Source organism: Pseudochaenichthys georgianus, chromosome 17 (genome assembly GCF_902827115.2).
Source record: "Pseudochaenichthys georgianus chromosome 17, fPseGeo1.2, whole genome shotgun sequence".
Taxonomy (NCBI): domain Eukaryota; kingdom Metazoa; phylum Chordata; class Actinopteri; order Perciformes; family Channichthyidae; genus Pseudochaenichthys; species Pseudochaenichthys georgianus.
The window spans coordinates 18942695-18959531 of NC_047519.1; the positions used below are offsets into that span (position 1 = coordinate 18942695).

The 16837-nt window shown below is 41.3% G+C and overlaps 1 protein-coding gene across 2 annotated transcripts in view; it reads right to left on the reverse strand.

Moving 5' to 3' along the window:
• The window catches only part of ano8a (anoctamin 8a), a 39487-nt gene extending 23229 nt beyond the window's left edge, over positions 1-16258 (reverse strand). For both annotated transcript variants that reach the window (XM_034104091.2, XM_034104090.2), the window contains exons 1-8: positions 15917-16258; positions 10026-10136; positions 8624-8756; positions 7590-7728; positions 6888-6984; positions 6650-6766; positions 6348-6475; positions 5877-6038 (exon numbers count right to left, since the gene is read on the reverse strand). In XM_034104091.2, the coding sequence (XP_033959982.1) occupies positions 5877-6038; positions 6348-6475; positions 6650-6766; positions 6888-6984; positions 7590-7728; positions 8624-8756; positions 10026-10136; positions 15917-16097 (1068 nt within the window). In that variant the 5' untranslated portion in view covers positions 16098-16258. The remainder of the gene's footprint in view (positions 1-5876; positions 6039-6347; positions 6476-6649; positions 6767-6887; positions 6985-7589; positions 7729-8623; positions 8757-10025; positions 10137-15916) is intronic.
• Between the last annotated feature and the right edge of the window lie 579 nt (positions 16259-16837).

The following is a 16837-nucleotide window of genomic DNA, read 5'->3' on the forward strand; positions in this document are numbered from 1 at the left end:
ACTGACCTGGGGTCAAAGATTGCGAGATTCACATTACATTATCTCTGTGTGTTTGCTTACATACATACATATGTTATAGCACGTACCATGTCAGCCACAGTGGTTTGGGTTTGAATCCGGCCCAGGCGCTTTGCTGCATATGTCTCTCTCTCAGTTATTTGATATGTGTTTGAGCAGGGGACAAACATTTAAAGGGAACATCTAGCTAGGTGATACTGTGACACTGAAAGTAAAAAAGAGTTTGAGTATCCGGCCTACGATGAGTGAAATACACGTCACATCTGTCTCCAGAGCGGCTCAGTGAGCTAACCCTGGATTAATGTTTCTCTTTACTTACTAAGAATAAGAAAAGTCTCAGTAAAATAAGTTTGATACTTTTGTAAGTGATCAATTTATATTGTATTCATATTTTACAAATATGCAGAAAGTTCTGGAAAGTGTATAATTTATTGCAAACTTTCTCTTCATAAGAGTTGTTGATTTGATTTGTTTTAACGGGTAAATACACAAGAGTTCTCTTTATAGTTGTTCTATAATTTTATAAATGCAACAAACTTTAGTTTTTGTACATATAGTATAAAGTATAGTGTAGTATAAATATAATTTGCGGCTCCAGACAATATTTATTTGATGGAAGTGACGGCAGATTGGCTCTTAAGATAGTAAAGGTTGCTGACCCCTACCCTAACCCTATCTCGGATCACACGGCAGTCCAATCCACAATGTATACTATATGTCACATGTAGGCCTTTTAAGGCTCACATCTAGATTAGCCTGTGCCAAAAGTGTTGCATCCTCGCCAAAAGTGTGCCGTATATTTACCAAAAGTGGCCCAGATATGTTTTAAGATAACCGGGCCACATTTGCTGCATCAGTTGTGGGCCACTTCAGGCTCATATCAAGATTTGCCGGTACCAATTGTGCTGCATCCTTACCACAAGTGGCCCACGTCTGTTTTTGAATATTTGGGCCATATTTTTCATGTCAAATGTGGGCCACTTTAGGCTCACACTCTGATTAGCCAGTGCTGACTGTGCATCTTTGCCTAAACTGGCCCAGATATGTTTTAAGATAACACCCAGATTAGCCTTTGTCCATTCTGCCACATCTTTGCCAAAGGTGGCCCACAGTTGTTTTGTGATATTTGGGCCATATTCACAATTTCCCATATGGGCCACTTGAGGGTGACATCCAGATTACACATTGCAGGAGCACCGCATCTTTGCCAAAAAAGGCCCACATTTGCTTTGGGATATGTGGGCCATATTTGCTATTTTACAAGTGGACCACTTTAGGCACACATCCATTTGGTCCGGGCCAGAAGAAGGCCAGCAGTGCCGCATCATTGCCTGAAGTGGGCCACTTCCGCTTGCTATCTGGGTATGCCTTTAATGTTATTTTGGACAATTATTCATATAGTAATCACATTACCTGAGCCCTTGAGTTGCCTAGAGCAAAAATAGTTCCGACATATATTTAGTGATTTTAATGTTAACAGATCATTGATGCAATAACATTTTGAACCAATTTGCCTGACTTGACACATGGAATAAAACATGGGCGACGTACGAAGCATCCTCAATGTGGGTGAGACAATTTAACAGGGGGTGTGGGCAGGTGATGGACCTCACCTCCTCTAGGGGGGTCCGGGGGCAAGCTCCCCCGGGAAGATTTTTTTTAAATGTCGAAGTTAAATGCATCAATCTGGTCCATTTTGAGAGCAAAATTAGGGACTAAATCTATGGCAGTCAGTAGGGGCTTGGACTGTGAGCCGTAGGGTCACCGGTTCAAGTCCCCGACCAGACCTATTTGGAGTGTGGACTTCTACTTGGAGAGGTCCCAGTTCACCTCCTGCCCTGCCGTGGTGCCCTTGAGCAAGAAACCAGACAAGGCTGTACCTTTAGTAATGAATATTACATGTTGTGAGGAAATCTTTCCACCAATAATTCCAATAAGTAATCCAAAATGTATTCACTTCAGGTTTACAAAAGTAACTGTAATCAGATTACTCGTTTTTCGAATGTAACACGAGCTGAATACAGTTACTTGATTTTTGTATTCTGATTACGTAACGCCGTTACATGTATTCCGTTACAACCCAACCCTGGCCACACTCCACTGGGCTGGGCTGGGCCGGAACACTTACAAATGTGGGCTGGTAGGATTTAGGTAAGCAAAAAAAAAAAAGGGAGTGGCCGGAACACTTACAAATGTGGGCCGGTAGGATTTAGGCAAAAAAAAAGAATTTTTTTTTTTTTAGAAACTTTTTTTTTTTTTTTGGCCCTCCGGCCCACACACAGCACCGGCCCACCGGGGAAACTCCCGGTATTCCCGATGGCCAGTCCGCCCCTGCTTATACCTCATTCACATGGTGTTTCAGGGCCGGTTCGGAGCTGGAGCTTGAAAAGCACCAGGTTTTCCTCTTCACACTGCAGTGGAGCAGCCTCTTAGCTCCGGAATCCGGTTCGTTTCAAGCACCCACATTTTTTCTAGCCAGAGCAAAAGCACCGCATACGTCATGCTTACGTCGAGGTGGGGGCAGGGGCAGGGGCGGGATCAACTCCTGAACAACAACGAAAAGCCGGCGTTGTATCCAGTTTGTACACAACGATGGAGAAACGTAACAGTGGTCAACTGAAGAGACCTACTACTTACTGGGAATCTGGTCTTCCGAAGAGGTACAGAGGAAGCTGGAGCACAATCAGCCATTGTTGTTGTTGTCGGTGTCAGCTGTGAGGGGTTTCCGCGCGGTTTGGCTTTATGAAGCAGGCACGTAAACAGTTACGTCATGACGCAAACGATGACGCAATGACGCAGCACCAGTCGGACTCTGGGCAGTGTGAAAAGAGCCGGAGCTAAACCGAAGAACCAGTTCTGAACCGGAAAAGCTCTAGCACGGAGCTTGAACCGGAGTTGCGTTGGTGTGAATGAGGTATCATACCCCTTTCACACCATCGCGGTTACAGGGCCGGTTCGGAGCTGGAGCTTGAAAAGCACCGGTTTTTCCTGTTCACACCGCAGCGGAGCCGCCTCTAAGCTCCAGAATCCGGTTCGTTTCGAGCACCAAAAAGTTGTCCGTCTAGAAAGCAAGCACCGCATACGTCACGCTTACATCGGAGGGGGGAGAGATTAACCTGAGCTAACAGTTAAAGGCGAGTACGGCAAATAAAAGTTGTAACAAGCAGTAGCGCTGAGCAAAGTGACTAGAACGCAACCACACACTTGTAAAAAAACAAAAACGTTATAAAGTCAGGCAACACTAACCAGGCTTCGTGTGATTCTGTTTATTTGTACCTTACTTTGACCATCTGTTCGCTGTTATTGATCATTGTAGGCAGGCAGACGTTTTGTTTTGTATTATAGCAGCTATCGGATGGAATCAATAAATGGGCTGCACAGGTTGTCATGTCCAACTATCACAAGTAGAATCATAATGAAAAATACGCCGGTAAAATGTGCCTGTAGAAAACGGTATATGCCACGATAGGATAGCAACAAGTAGTCAAGTTATAGTCAGTTTATCTTCGGTTGCTATGCTAACATCACCCATTTTATACCAGAGAAACTTTCATAACAGCGTTGTGATGCCAAACAGCATCAATTCAGACTGACACACATTCACTTATGGGGAATTGGGGATATGTATCAGCTGCTTGTGTGACAGTCGGACAGTGAATACTTTACAGCGGCCGCTGCTGTGAGTTAACGGGAGAATAAACTCCTGTGGAAGAGCAGCACTGCAGCAGTCGGTAAATGCAGATATAACACATTAATAAACAATGAACCAAGGCACTCTGGAGAAAAGTATAAGGTTGGAGAAGTCGTTATTTAATTTAATCTGGCTTCGTATGATTAAAAGCAACACGATCATCGACCCGACGCAGTCCCCCATTGTTGTTGTAGTTAGCGCTGTTGGGGAGAAAATCAGCGACGTAAACGGTGACGTCATGACGCAGCAGCGGCAGCACCAGTCGGGCTCTGAGCGGTGTGAACAGAGTGGGAGCTGAACCGAAGAACCGGTTCTGAACCAGAAAAGCTCTTGCACGGAGCTAGAACGGGAAAAGCCTTTGTGTGAAAGGGGTACATATCTCATGTCTTTTTGTAGGGGTCCCACAGTCCCCCTCCCCCAGTATCTCTATTCATTCACACAACAGGAGGTGGGGTACGGCGGGAAAGTGTGGCTGAATGAAGACACTCTACTTGTAAACATGAGGATCACATTTCCTGGTATTGTCTGCGACTGAAAAGTTGTGCAAGTGCTGTCAACCAATCAGACTGACACATTGCAAGGTTACCTTAGGATAGTGAGATAATATCTCTTTCTCAAAGAATGAGGAAGAACACTTGCGAGTACATTTGGGCAAATACAGCAGGAAGGAACAAAATGTTTATAAACCACAACAAAACACACTCATGCTCTACCGACTGAGCTAGCCGGGCCTGTTTGCAAGGTTACCTTAGGATAGTGAGATAATATCTCTTTCTCAAAGAATGAGGAAGAACACTTGGGAGTACATTTGGGCAAATACAGCAGGAAGGAACAAAATGTTTGTAAACCACAACAAAACACACTCATGCTCTACCGACTGAGCTAGCCGGGCCTGTTTGCAAGGTTACCTTAGGACAGACCCGGCGGCAGACATACGTCTCTGGGCGGGCATTTTATGTACCAGGGCGGGCCCACCCCGAAACTTACATTTCCCGGGAAAACTGAATTGTGAAAGAGCTGACATGCTGAAAACCCAACGCCTGCAGGGGGTCTGGGGAGATTCTCCCCCAGGAGATTTTTTGAAATACTAACATAAAATACACATTCTGGTACTCTCTTGAGAAGAAAAATAAATAAATCTATTACTACACAACATATTTAAAAAAAAATGAATGCCATTTCAGTTTTGTGTTACTTTGTTCTGAAAGCTGAACCTGCTGCTCCTCACAGAGAGAAGAGGGAAGAGGCTGTGTGAGTTACTTTACATTGTGGATAAGGGTGGATAGCCCCCATTGTTCTGTGTGTCAAAATGAAAGACAGCCCACACACCTATCAATCATCAAACCGTGGGGTCTTATTTCATTACGTGTTGATTTCTATCAACACGTAATGTTGTATCGATGTATATAGATGTACTGTAACTACAAAAATATTCTCCGTCGGGACTTCCTGCAACAACACCACGTCGTTATCTTGATTCTGATTGGCCAGAAGACATTATCAAAGATGTTCTATTGAGAAGACGATCACTACGTGACAAAAGTTTTCAAACCGTTTCTAGTCTTCGGTATTTCCAGACAAGTGGCTGCTGAAATCAATCTTACTAACTGCTGTCTGTGCAATTTACTCCGCGCGAGTTGGCGGAATTTATTTAGCTTACTTTAAAATCATTTTTCATGGTGGGGCTAAGCCATTTATTGGAATGGCTGTAGCCTACCCAAGTATACCCTGGCGCCGCCACTGAACATAATAATAAAACAATTAAAATGTTGTATTCAGCCCTGAGTAAAACAGCGGGCCCAAATCCTGGATGGCCGGGCCCGGCCCCATGGGGCCCGCCCATGACGCCGGGTCTGCCTTAGGATAGTGAGATAATATCTCTTTCTCAAAGAATGAGGAAGAACGCTTGGGAGTACATTTGGGCAAATACAGCAGGAAGGAACAAAATGTTTGTAAACCACAACAAAACACACTCATGCTCTACCGACTGAGCTAGCCGGGCCTGTTTGCAAGGTTACCTTAGGATAGTGAGATAATATCTCTTTTTCAAAGAATGAGGAAGAACGCTTGGCAGTACATTTGGGCAAATACAGCAGGAAGGAATAAAATGTTTTAGTAAACTACAACAAAACACGCCGCCTGCTCAAACTTCAATAACAGTCCTCACCCTGAACTGCGGCCTGGGCTCCTCCAGAGACTCGGCGGGGGTGTCCAGGGTGCCCCACTTGTAGGCCAGCTCCGCCTCTCTCCTCTTCCAGCGCTCCAGGAACAACGTCGCCCACACAACATTGAATAGGGCAAAAACCACACAGCAGATATCCTGACTGGTCTGTGAGTGAGCATGAGGGAATCAAAAGACACTTATATTACCTTTCAGAGTGTGATTACAACAAGTACTGTCAGTACTTTGTTTTGTTGGTGCAGGTACTGTGTGCTGTTTCAACGTACAATGTGCTTATTTTCTCGACAAAGCAGGCAGAGGTAAACTATAAAATGTGTGGGGACAAACCAAATAGACTCAGTAGATAGTGATATGCCTCGCATACAAATTGAAAGCATCAGTACACAAGAGTGATTTTCAGTCATGTTGTTTCAAGTCTTGTATAACAAATCTTATTATAGAATAGGTTTCGAGTACCTGGTCGGCCTCCGCAAGTATCCAGAGCAGAAAGCCGATGACGGCAGGGTAAAGCATGGAGTTAGTGTAGAAACCCAGCCAGGCAAAATACATGCCGATCTTCACTCCAAAGTAGTCACAGATATCATCTACAAAGCAGACCAATATGTAAACTAGCTATTATTGAGAATCATCAGGTCTCAAACAAATACAATAGGAACGAGCTCATACCAAAGTATTACTGTATTAGATTTGACTATTTATTAACAGTCAGGCCTGCTGGTACAAAGGTGTTTTCACAATAAAATGTTAATATGTCCTACCCAGAGGCTGCCTTTCACACACAGCCTGGACCCAAGACGTCATCAGCTGGTTGAGGATCCTCTGCTCATGGAGAGGAAACATTTGATGGATCACCCCCCGAGCCACCAGCTCTGGAACTAAAGAGGACACATCATGAAACATTGAATTCAGAACATATGGACACATTTTACATATAAATATAGATAACAAATGACGGATGCTATTCAGATACAGAAAAGACACATAAGTTAATCGTACTGATAGGCTGTCCCTCCAGGAAGTGAATGTTGTGGAGCAACTCCCCCTGTTTGGCTCGCAGATTGTCCAGCCAATACTTTATGATGCCCTGACGCTCCTGAAGAAAAACATTAGAGTTATTGGGTTTAAGAAAAAATAAGGCATACTATTTAGACACATAGATTGTTCCTGAAGATAACAGCAGGACAGAAAAAAAGAAACGCTCAAAGTAAATGTATGAGCAATACATTGATTTATGTTATTTAGTTATTAAACATTTATATTCTACCTGTTTTTGTTGTTAAATTAACCATTATATTTGAATTATGTTTGTTAATTAAGGTAATACTTTATGCCTTCATTTTGAAGGCGGTTTTGGGCACCTAGTGATAATGTATTTATAGGAGACAAGTGGTGGTGGGATTGGCGCACCAGAATGAACACATGTTTTTTTACAAGGTTAAAACAAAGGAAAGCTACAGGTGAAACCATTGTTCTAAATATCTTGGATTATTGGAATACTACATAATAAATGCACAAAAATGATATTCTTCCCTGGTCTTCAAATATTTCCTGCGCAATATTTGCTTGGTGGTGCACAAGCGGCATCTTAATTTTGAGATACATTTTCAGTTGTATTTCTTTATTTCGCTGCTACAGTAACAATAAGTATACAAACTGAACATTAAGCTCACATTGCCCACAGTGTTTTTAACCTCTCACCTGTGAGGTGAAAAAGCAGAGCTCACTCTCTATGTTCTCATAGATATTGTCTTCCTCACAGGAGAAGCGCCGCATCCCGCCACCAAATTGCGGTTTGATGGCCTTGTACATGCCCATCTGCTCGGCTCCCCGCAGTAAACTGAGGGTGAGGAGAGAGGGGTAATGATCAGCAGGATTACACCTGATGGAGCACTCACACTATGTGGAGCTGGACTGCGGATGTTTGACGGATTAAGGGTATGCAAACAACAGACTGGAACACACACAATCACACACTCACAACTGTGACTGAGTGATCATTCTCTGAGTGTGTTTTTTTGTTCATTTTCTGAAGCCTGCTCAAAGAAGCCATTTGGGTAGATGAAACAGTTGATAACCCATTTTCAGGTGTGTGCACTAAATATGAAGCTAGGTATGTAAGTCAATTAGCTTAGTTTAGCATAAAAACTGGAAACAGAGTGAAACAGCTACCCTGTCCATGTCCAAAAAATAACAATGGCGGTTTAATAAGGATAATAACAGGTAACAGATTAATGAGCTTTATTCAATATGTTGAACTATTCCTTTTCCTTTAACAGAGGCATTTAAAACCAAAAAAAACAAACAGATATGATCAGATTATGTATTACCTTTGTTCAAAACATACATAAATGCAAACACATGGCCGACTGATCCTAATTAACATAATGAACTATTCCCTTGAATATGCAGTTAAATACTAAGTGAAAAGTTTTAGGATAACCGAACAAACAAGACAGGAGTAAGTGCCCACACATGCATGCACACACACACACACACACACACACACACACACACACACACACACACACACACACACACACACACACACACACACACACACACACACACACACACACACACACACACACACACACACACACACACACACACACACACACACACACACACACACACACACACACACACACACACACACACACACACACACACACACACACACACACACACACACACACACTCACACAGTCAGAGTGTGAGTTTTGGAGTCTTACTTCTCAAACGTTGTCGTGATGAAGAAGGCGTTTGCCCTGGTGTGTTTGTGCTGCCGGACCTGAATGCTGACTTGTGGGATTCCTAAACGGATCTGATTCAGGAGCCACAGCAGAGTGTGGTCATCTATTGTATCTGGAGAGAGAGGAGAAAGTGTCTTAGTTTAAGTTTCATAGTGGATCTGACTCTGAGCATCAATTAAAATATTTGAAAACAGCAGGGTTGTTTTGTTTTACTCTAGTTCTTTACATGTTCGCCAAAGGCAGGAGGGGATGAGGTAGAAAGGCTGAACCAGACTAATCGTTCACCGCCCAGACAGAAGGGCATAGAAGCAGTGGGCTGGTGGTGTTAGTTAAAGGTCACTTCGACTAACTCTCTCTATCACAAACATATTTTCTATAGGTTGAGAAGACGGGCTTTAACCCAGACTACTTCCAGACGTTTCTGCCATCTGTAGCCAGCATATGTTTCAATTAAGCTACTTTGTGTGCCTTTTGTATCATCACACTGAAACTATTTGATACCTACAAATGAAAACACTGGTCATTAAAAGGAAAATGACTGATATATTTTTATATGGGCTGAACGTTAGCGAACAGCACTGCTTGATGTTTAGCTTTGTAACTATTTCTTATTCATAATCATAAAAACCTACAATGGAATTTAGTCTACGTGTACGTGTTAACCTTGTTACATTATTAGACAACCAGAACAGGTTACATTTAAGTACTTGCTTTACACTGCAACATAATAGGTTAAAGTTATGAGATGAAAGCATTTAATATTATTTCTAAGGTAGTAAGTATAAAGACATAGTTTGTATGAAAGCAATGAAAGCATTTGAAGAAAAAAAAGGGTCAGCTGGTATGGACAAATATAATAACTCTGTAGAATAAAATGGGGTTTCTAGTTGCCTATTCATGTCAATATAAACATCTCAAAAAGAGCTGTTGGATTTTTGGTCTAGCTTTGCATTTGATTGTTGGAAAAATCAGATTTTTTAAAGCGTGGATGGTGTTCTTTTTACGCTTGCACCAGTATTTACTGCAAACATCAGAGCTATTGGTAATCACCTTGTTTTGACAGACAGACGCAACATAAAACATAGAACGTATTGTGTGCATTTATTCAGTCTGAGTCAAACAGCAGTTAGTTTGATGAAATGCTTCCAATTGTATCTGCCAACAAAAGCAGCTTTCTTGAATTATACTGCAGCAAGGGGCTGGTTCTAAAGAAACAGCTACAGTAATCTAAATCTAATTATCCCCAGAGAGCATTTAAAGTCATGCCTCTGAGTGGCTGGCTGACCACCAAAAACATGTTTGAATGAGGATGCGCTGTCCTCCCTTCAGTGCGTGATTCATCGCAGGACAAACAGGGAGGTCAGGCTGGATCTTACTGTACCTGGAAATGTCATCAGGATATCACAGTTCTCGGTGGGCACCATCTTCAGCCAAGACTTACGGGACATAATATAGTGCCTGGCCTGCAGAAGATGCTTGCCAAACAATTTATCTAAAAGGAAAAGAAGGGCAGCACGGGTTAATACAGTTTAAAATGGTAACAGAGAATTAATATTAAAGAGGGTTAGACAGAGTGTGTTGGAGAGAAATTGGACAGACAGATGGTGATATTTTGTCAGTAGGTTGATCAAGGACACAGATGACAGGTTGGTCATTATTATCGCTCCGCCTCTCATCCCTGATGTTTATTCACCATGTTTTCCTATTGTATTTGCTGTCATGGAAACTTTAGGCAGGGATAAGAAAGAAAGTACAAACAGGTCCACGATAAATGTTTAGCCAGCGTCAAGGGTGTTGCATTTGTAATAAGACTTTGAGCAAACACTGCTAAAAAAAGAGGATCTGTAAACTTGCTGCTGTGTAAATAGCTATTAACAAACTGGCTTTTCAAGTATATCTCCAATATACTATTACATTTAAAGCAAAGCGGCAGGCCTCAGGAGTGCTATCCAACAATGCAAGTTCTGAAGTCATCATTTTTACCGCTTCTTCTCCTTTTACACAACATTTCTCGCTCTTGAGTACACTCTCTGTCTCCCACCGACAGAATAGACCCAAGAACTGACCAATCTCTTAATTGTCCCCGATTTGCCTCGACACTCTCTCAAAACGTGTCTGCGATCGGGATTTCACATTCTCCAGCCGAACTACATTATCGCATTACCTACTTTCAGCACGTCTCCTCCTTCTTGTAGATATATCTGACATGCAAACTTCTCTGCCAGACAGCAGCACAGAATCCATTCACAGCAACATAACCATAGATGATGGATGATTGAATATCCATTTGCAGAAGATATACTACAATCTTGTTTTTTCTTTCTTCGTGTAATCAGTTGTGGTAAGCGCAATAGACTGGGCTTACATCTTTGAAGCTTCTTACTTGGGCTGAGCAATACATTATGAAGTTATGGTGATTATCACCTTAAATTGCATCATGTTTTTTCTTTTTTAATATCCTCATTCATTGTGATTCAAAGGCAAGCTATATCTACTCAAGACCTCTCCCATAATTACTTCCTAAATGAAGTCCAACACTTTGAACATCAGCTATACAGCTTGACATATATTACGCTATAAATAAACACAATAAATATTAATCTTGGATATAGATATTCATATATATATATATATATATATATATCCATCCACTGGGTTTTCTTTGGAAGTTTTTCCTTGTACGATGTGAGGGTCTAAGGACAGAGGGTGTCGTATTGTCATACTGATATTCTGTACACACTGTGAAGACCACTGAGACAAATGTAACATTTGTGATATTGGGCTATATAAATAAACATTGATTGATTGATTGATTGATATTGAAAGATATGGATTTTTGAAAGTGTATATTTTTTTCTTAGTTGAAGTTGATAATAAATTACACTCCTGGATTTACCAACATTATACATTTGTTGCTGTTAGCTAATATCACAATTCTAAATAAATGAATATGAACTGAAAAAACGAATTTGTCTCTTACCCATCATTCTGCAATCAACAGAGAGCTAGCATGCAGATTACTGCACTAATGTATACAAAAAAATATGTTAAAAATATAATATTTTAAGCTTGATAAAAGGTCATATAACACACCTGGTGCATTTAACTTCATGTCTTGCAGTTGGCAGAACAGCACAAGGTTTATCACAGAAAAAAAGGTTTTGTTTAACGATTTTAATATCTTTCTTATATCTTTCATATGTAATATGTTTCAGGCTCACAGATTCGGGGTGTATCATTTGCATACAATACACAAAAAGCAGGTAGGCGGCCTAGGGTCCATATCCAACCTGATCTCACCAGAATGCGTGACTCCACCACGACTCCTTAACACCACAATGCGTGGTGGAGTCACGAACTTTGTTACATTTGCGTGTCGGCACCACGCAAACAACCCCAATGTAAAGTGAATGAGGCTCCTTTGTCGTGGTGCACACACGCATTTCTACAACGTGCATTGTGTGTAATGCAACTGTTAATTTTATTAAATTAGTTTGTGTTTAAGGAAGGCCAGAGCTTCAGCTGTGTCAAATAGATTGTTCCCTTTAGTTAACGTTATTTAAAAGATAATGATCATGTCTTGTATTACGAGCGTCCATTCCCATTGGATAACGGAGAATTGTACACCCGGAAGTAAGTAGCCTATTCTCCTTACTGTCGATTGATTTTACAGTGATATCTGCACTACTCATCGACTAAAAAACACCAAATTGTCCTTGTTAATTACACAACATTGATTGGTTTGAATTGTGTGCAATGCTTTTGTATTTTCCCCCTTCGATTCGGAGAAACAAATATTTTTTCGGAGTTTTTGGACGGCAGAAGACACTACACTACCCAGAATCCTCAGCTATCGTTTGGGACTACACCATGAACCCCGTGATCAGTCCTCAAGTTCTTTGATTGGTTGACCTCCAACTGCATTCCATATGAAAAAAAACGTTTCGTAAAAGAGAAAATCATACTTTATTCAGCAGTGCTTGCTTTACTCTTTGATAGTCATCACATGAATGCATTGTAATAAATGGTTTGGCTGCATTAAATATTACACATCTGTCTTAGTTCTTTATTTATCTACAGAGATCGGGCACCAGAATACACCGGAAACTATTCTTTTACCGTTCTGTTTTAATTTCACAATAAAGTTAGTAGTAATATTTTGTTTTGATATTATTGTTTTTTATTAACTACTAGACGACTGGGTCATGTTAAGACCATCTTTTTTTGGTTGCTATGGGTTTTTTCCATCGCTTTTGTGTTACAAATATCAAAACAATAACAAAATAATATTCGTCGTAAACTAAACCGGAAACAGCAGTATATTTTATTTTGTTAACACTGTAAACTTGACAGCCTTTTAACCTATGCTTTTAACCCAAACCACCTACTGGTTAAAGCACGTTATTACACGTTTAGAGTAATTGCAATGCAGGAAGATTGTGTTGCTTTTTAATGACTGTTTAAAATGCCTTTTTCTTAATGTCTTTCATTTTTGTAACGCACTTTTGAATGTGTTATATTTTATGAAAACATTCAAATATTAAGAGTACATACAAAATAGTGGGAAAGTAGAAGGTCAATTATATAAATATAGAATAGAAAATATCAAGAAGATACTCAAATGATATCTAGAGTAAAACAGTTTAGTGCCTGATAGGAGGATGTGCTAACTAATAAGGCTTTAATTAAAGAAATGTGCAGAATACGACAGTGTAATGGTGGAAGTATACACACATTGATAGATGTCTTGTAATGCACTGTTGATGAACCTGTGACCCAAGTTGTTCATTCATTGCATAACTACACTGTTGTGTATATGATATGTCAATAAACCTTAGAAAATCTTGAAATCTTGAAAGGGATGTGCAAAATAGCAATTATATACAGTCTTTAATGAACTATTAGAGAATAACGAGTAATGAATATGCTTTAAACGGATCTGCAGATAAATATTTAGTCTTCTCAAGCAACCAACTATCAAATATCTTGCCTGATTGTTGGCACTTGACAATCACCTTCACTGAATTTCATTCAGGTGTAACTAAAGTCTGATTTAAGGGTTGTTTATATTTCACATCATTAATCCAAATCTGTAAAGTAACTAAAATAAATGTAGTGGATTAAAAATACCAGGTTAACCTTAAAGAAAGCCCTCAGGATTATAAAAGACCACCATCACCCCAGCCACAAACGGTTCTGTCTGCTGCAGTCTGGCAGGCGGTACCACAGCATTCGGACTAAAACCACCAGACACAGAGACAGCTTCATCCCACAGGCCAGAAGACTATTAAACACCTGAACTTAGAAATAACATTCATCTGGCTGCTACTTAGAAATTATGTATCTAATATATCATATTCCAATCACTTGTATATAGACTCTTATTGCACTATTTCACTATTTTTTCTGTGCATCTGTTTTATTGCGTAGCACTGTTGGAGGAGCCTGTGACCTAAGGGGGGGAGGGGGGTAGGACACGTTCGATTCCTGTTTTGAATAGTGTGCCGTCGATGGGTTTCATTCCATTTCAAAGTCCTTTTGGACGCTCTGTGTAAACGTCGCGCATCCAATCACAGAGGTTGAGGACTGATCACGGGGTTTGTCAAGCTAAGCACATGGTGTAGTCCCAAACGATAGCTGAGGATTCTGGGTAGTGTAGTGTCTTCTGCCGTCCAAAAACTCCGAAAATATATTTGTTTCTCCGAATCGAAGGGGGAAAATACAAAAGCATTGCACACAATTCAAACCAATCAATGTTGTGTAATTAACAAGGACAATTTGGTGTTTTTTAGTCGATGAGTAGTGCAGATATCACTGTAAAATCAATCGACAGTAAGGAGAATAGGCTACTTACTTCCGGGTGTAAAATTCTCCGTTATCCAATGGGAATGGACGCTCGTAATACAATACAGGGGACATGATCATTATCTTTTAAATAACGTTAACTGAAGGGAACAATCTATTTGACACAGCTGAAGCTCTGGCCTTCCTTAAAAACTAACTAATTTAATAAAAATAACAGTTGCATTACACACAATGCACGTTGTAGAAATGCGTGTGTGCACCACGACAAAGGAGCCTCATTCACTTTACATAGGGGTTGTTTGCGTGGTGCCGACACGCAAATGTAACAAAGTTCGTGACTCCACCACGCATTGTGGTGTTAAGGAGTCGTGGTGGAGTCACGCATTCTGGTGAGATCAGGTTGTCCATATCAGACAGACCATTACATATAGACCTGGGGAGGCTACACTGTCTTGGGAATAAACTGGAGTGGAGCATGCAAACTCTCATAGCCAGTTTTTAAACACTTCCATTGTCACCTCTAAACGACTGCTAAATCATAGGGCGAAGCATATAGTTCCAACAAATACTGTTAAATCAGATGTAAAACATGACTTTTAAGTGTAATCATAATGTTTATATCATATTTGTAAGCCACTGTCACCAATCATGATCCATGTGTTGATGATACACATGTTTGAGATGTTGCCCAAAGGTTTAAAATAGTTGGCGTGAAGTCAAGAAGCCCATTAAAGCAGTACCCGCAATGACATTGCCCAGGAAAAGATTATGAACGTTAGTCATACAGTATAGTTTCTCCTCTTTGTATTACAAGTAGATGGGCATACAATTCATAATTTCAGGGGCCCATGGAAAGTGCCATTGGTAAATTGAGAGGTCAGTTAAGTAACATAAATCCCTGTCGAACCTTGTAAAGTTTTTTTTAAGTAAAATTGCAGTGCTGCCAAACCTCCAAATGCAATTCCACAAACAACCATAACACCAGTTATTTGCTTACTCACCACTGAATGTTTCTCCTTTGAATGGCTCAAGTGTTCAGCACCTGAGCCAAAACACACACAGATGACAGACATCTGAGCCTGCAACACAATATTTACTCTCTTTAGAGTAGTGTGGCACTGCCCGTCGGGACATGCACCTCTGCATATGACTCCCGCACCTGTGGACCACAAAAGCCTGACTATTCCCGGGCCTGTCTCAATCGGAATGCGCACTATGTATCGGAAAAAGGAAAGGCACCGACATCAAAACCCAATCACTGACGATTGACGTTTAGTCTCATGCGAGTCATTCAGTTAAGTGTAGCTATTAGGCATCAGTGACTGCACTATATTGCACCTACACAGCAGCTTAATCTATTTTATCCCCCTTTTTCCCAAAATCAACACAAATACCCACCTGCCTCAGATCTTCACGGCATAGGCTACTTGCAGGACATTTATTTCTTGTTTTTCCTATGACACTCACTGAGCACCCCGGATGGTGATAAGGCCGTTCTCTGCTGCTGGTTGTTGGTCCTGTCCTGCTGCTCGGCTGGCACCGTCCTCTCCATCCTCTCCCTTGCCCCGTAGCTGTCGTCGATGTGTGCGGTGCTGCTACTGTTTACAGTAGCGTCGGTATCAGCTGCTCCGTCGTCCACCGCTTGCATGGTATCGTGCACGAACACTGAGGTGCTGGAAAACCGCACTGCACGGAGCACTCTGTTTTTTATTGCATGGTCGTTGCATGTGAAGGGAACCCTTAGTGTATCTGATAAATGAGGAGGAGGATGAGGAGGAGGAACATGATCATGGCATCTACACGCTCACCAGTTGGACTCGTGACCGAGTGGTGACGACATCGTTGAGGGGAACACCGCACTCGCTCGCGGGCTACAGGTCTACAAACACCGACACAGGCACGTGCACACATCAAAGTGGGCTTGAGCCCCTGCCCTTTTTTTCCTCCAGAGAAAGTGCCGTGCTTTCCCCCCCATTTTTTTCAATAAATTAATTTATATCTACTGCTGTTTGTGCACAGTTTCCCTCTCCAAAAATATGTTGATTGCATACAAAATAAAAATATCAGGTCGGGAGATTAGACTGTGAAATTCCGATGCTCTCTCTACCCTCCCTCCCTCCCTCCCCGTCTCCTGCACAGCGGTGCGGACATCGGCAGTCACTTCAGACAGACAGCAGCACCTCCCACCTTAAAGTCCCGTGTTATGTCGGCTTTTCTTGGCTTGTCTGAAGGTAAGTGGAGATGAACAAATGACTTAACTGCCAGTGCCTCGAGTTTACAGCTAATTAGCCAAAAGACAAAAACAAATATAGTTAAAGTAGGGTACTAGCTAATGGATAAGTTAGCTGAAGGTTTAGCTAAGGCAATTTATCATGGGCATACAGGCTG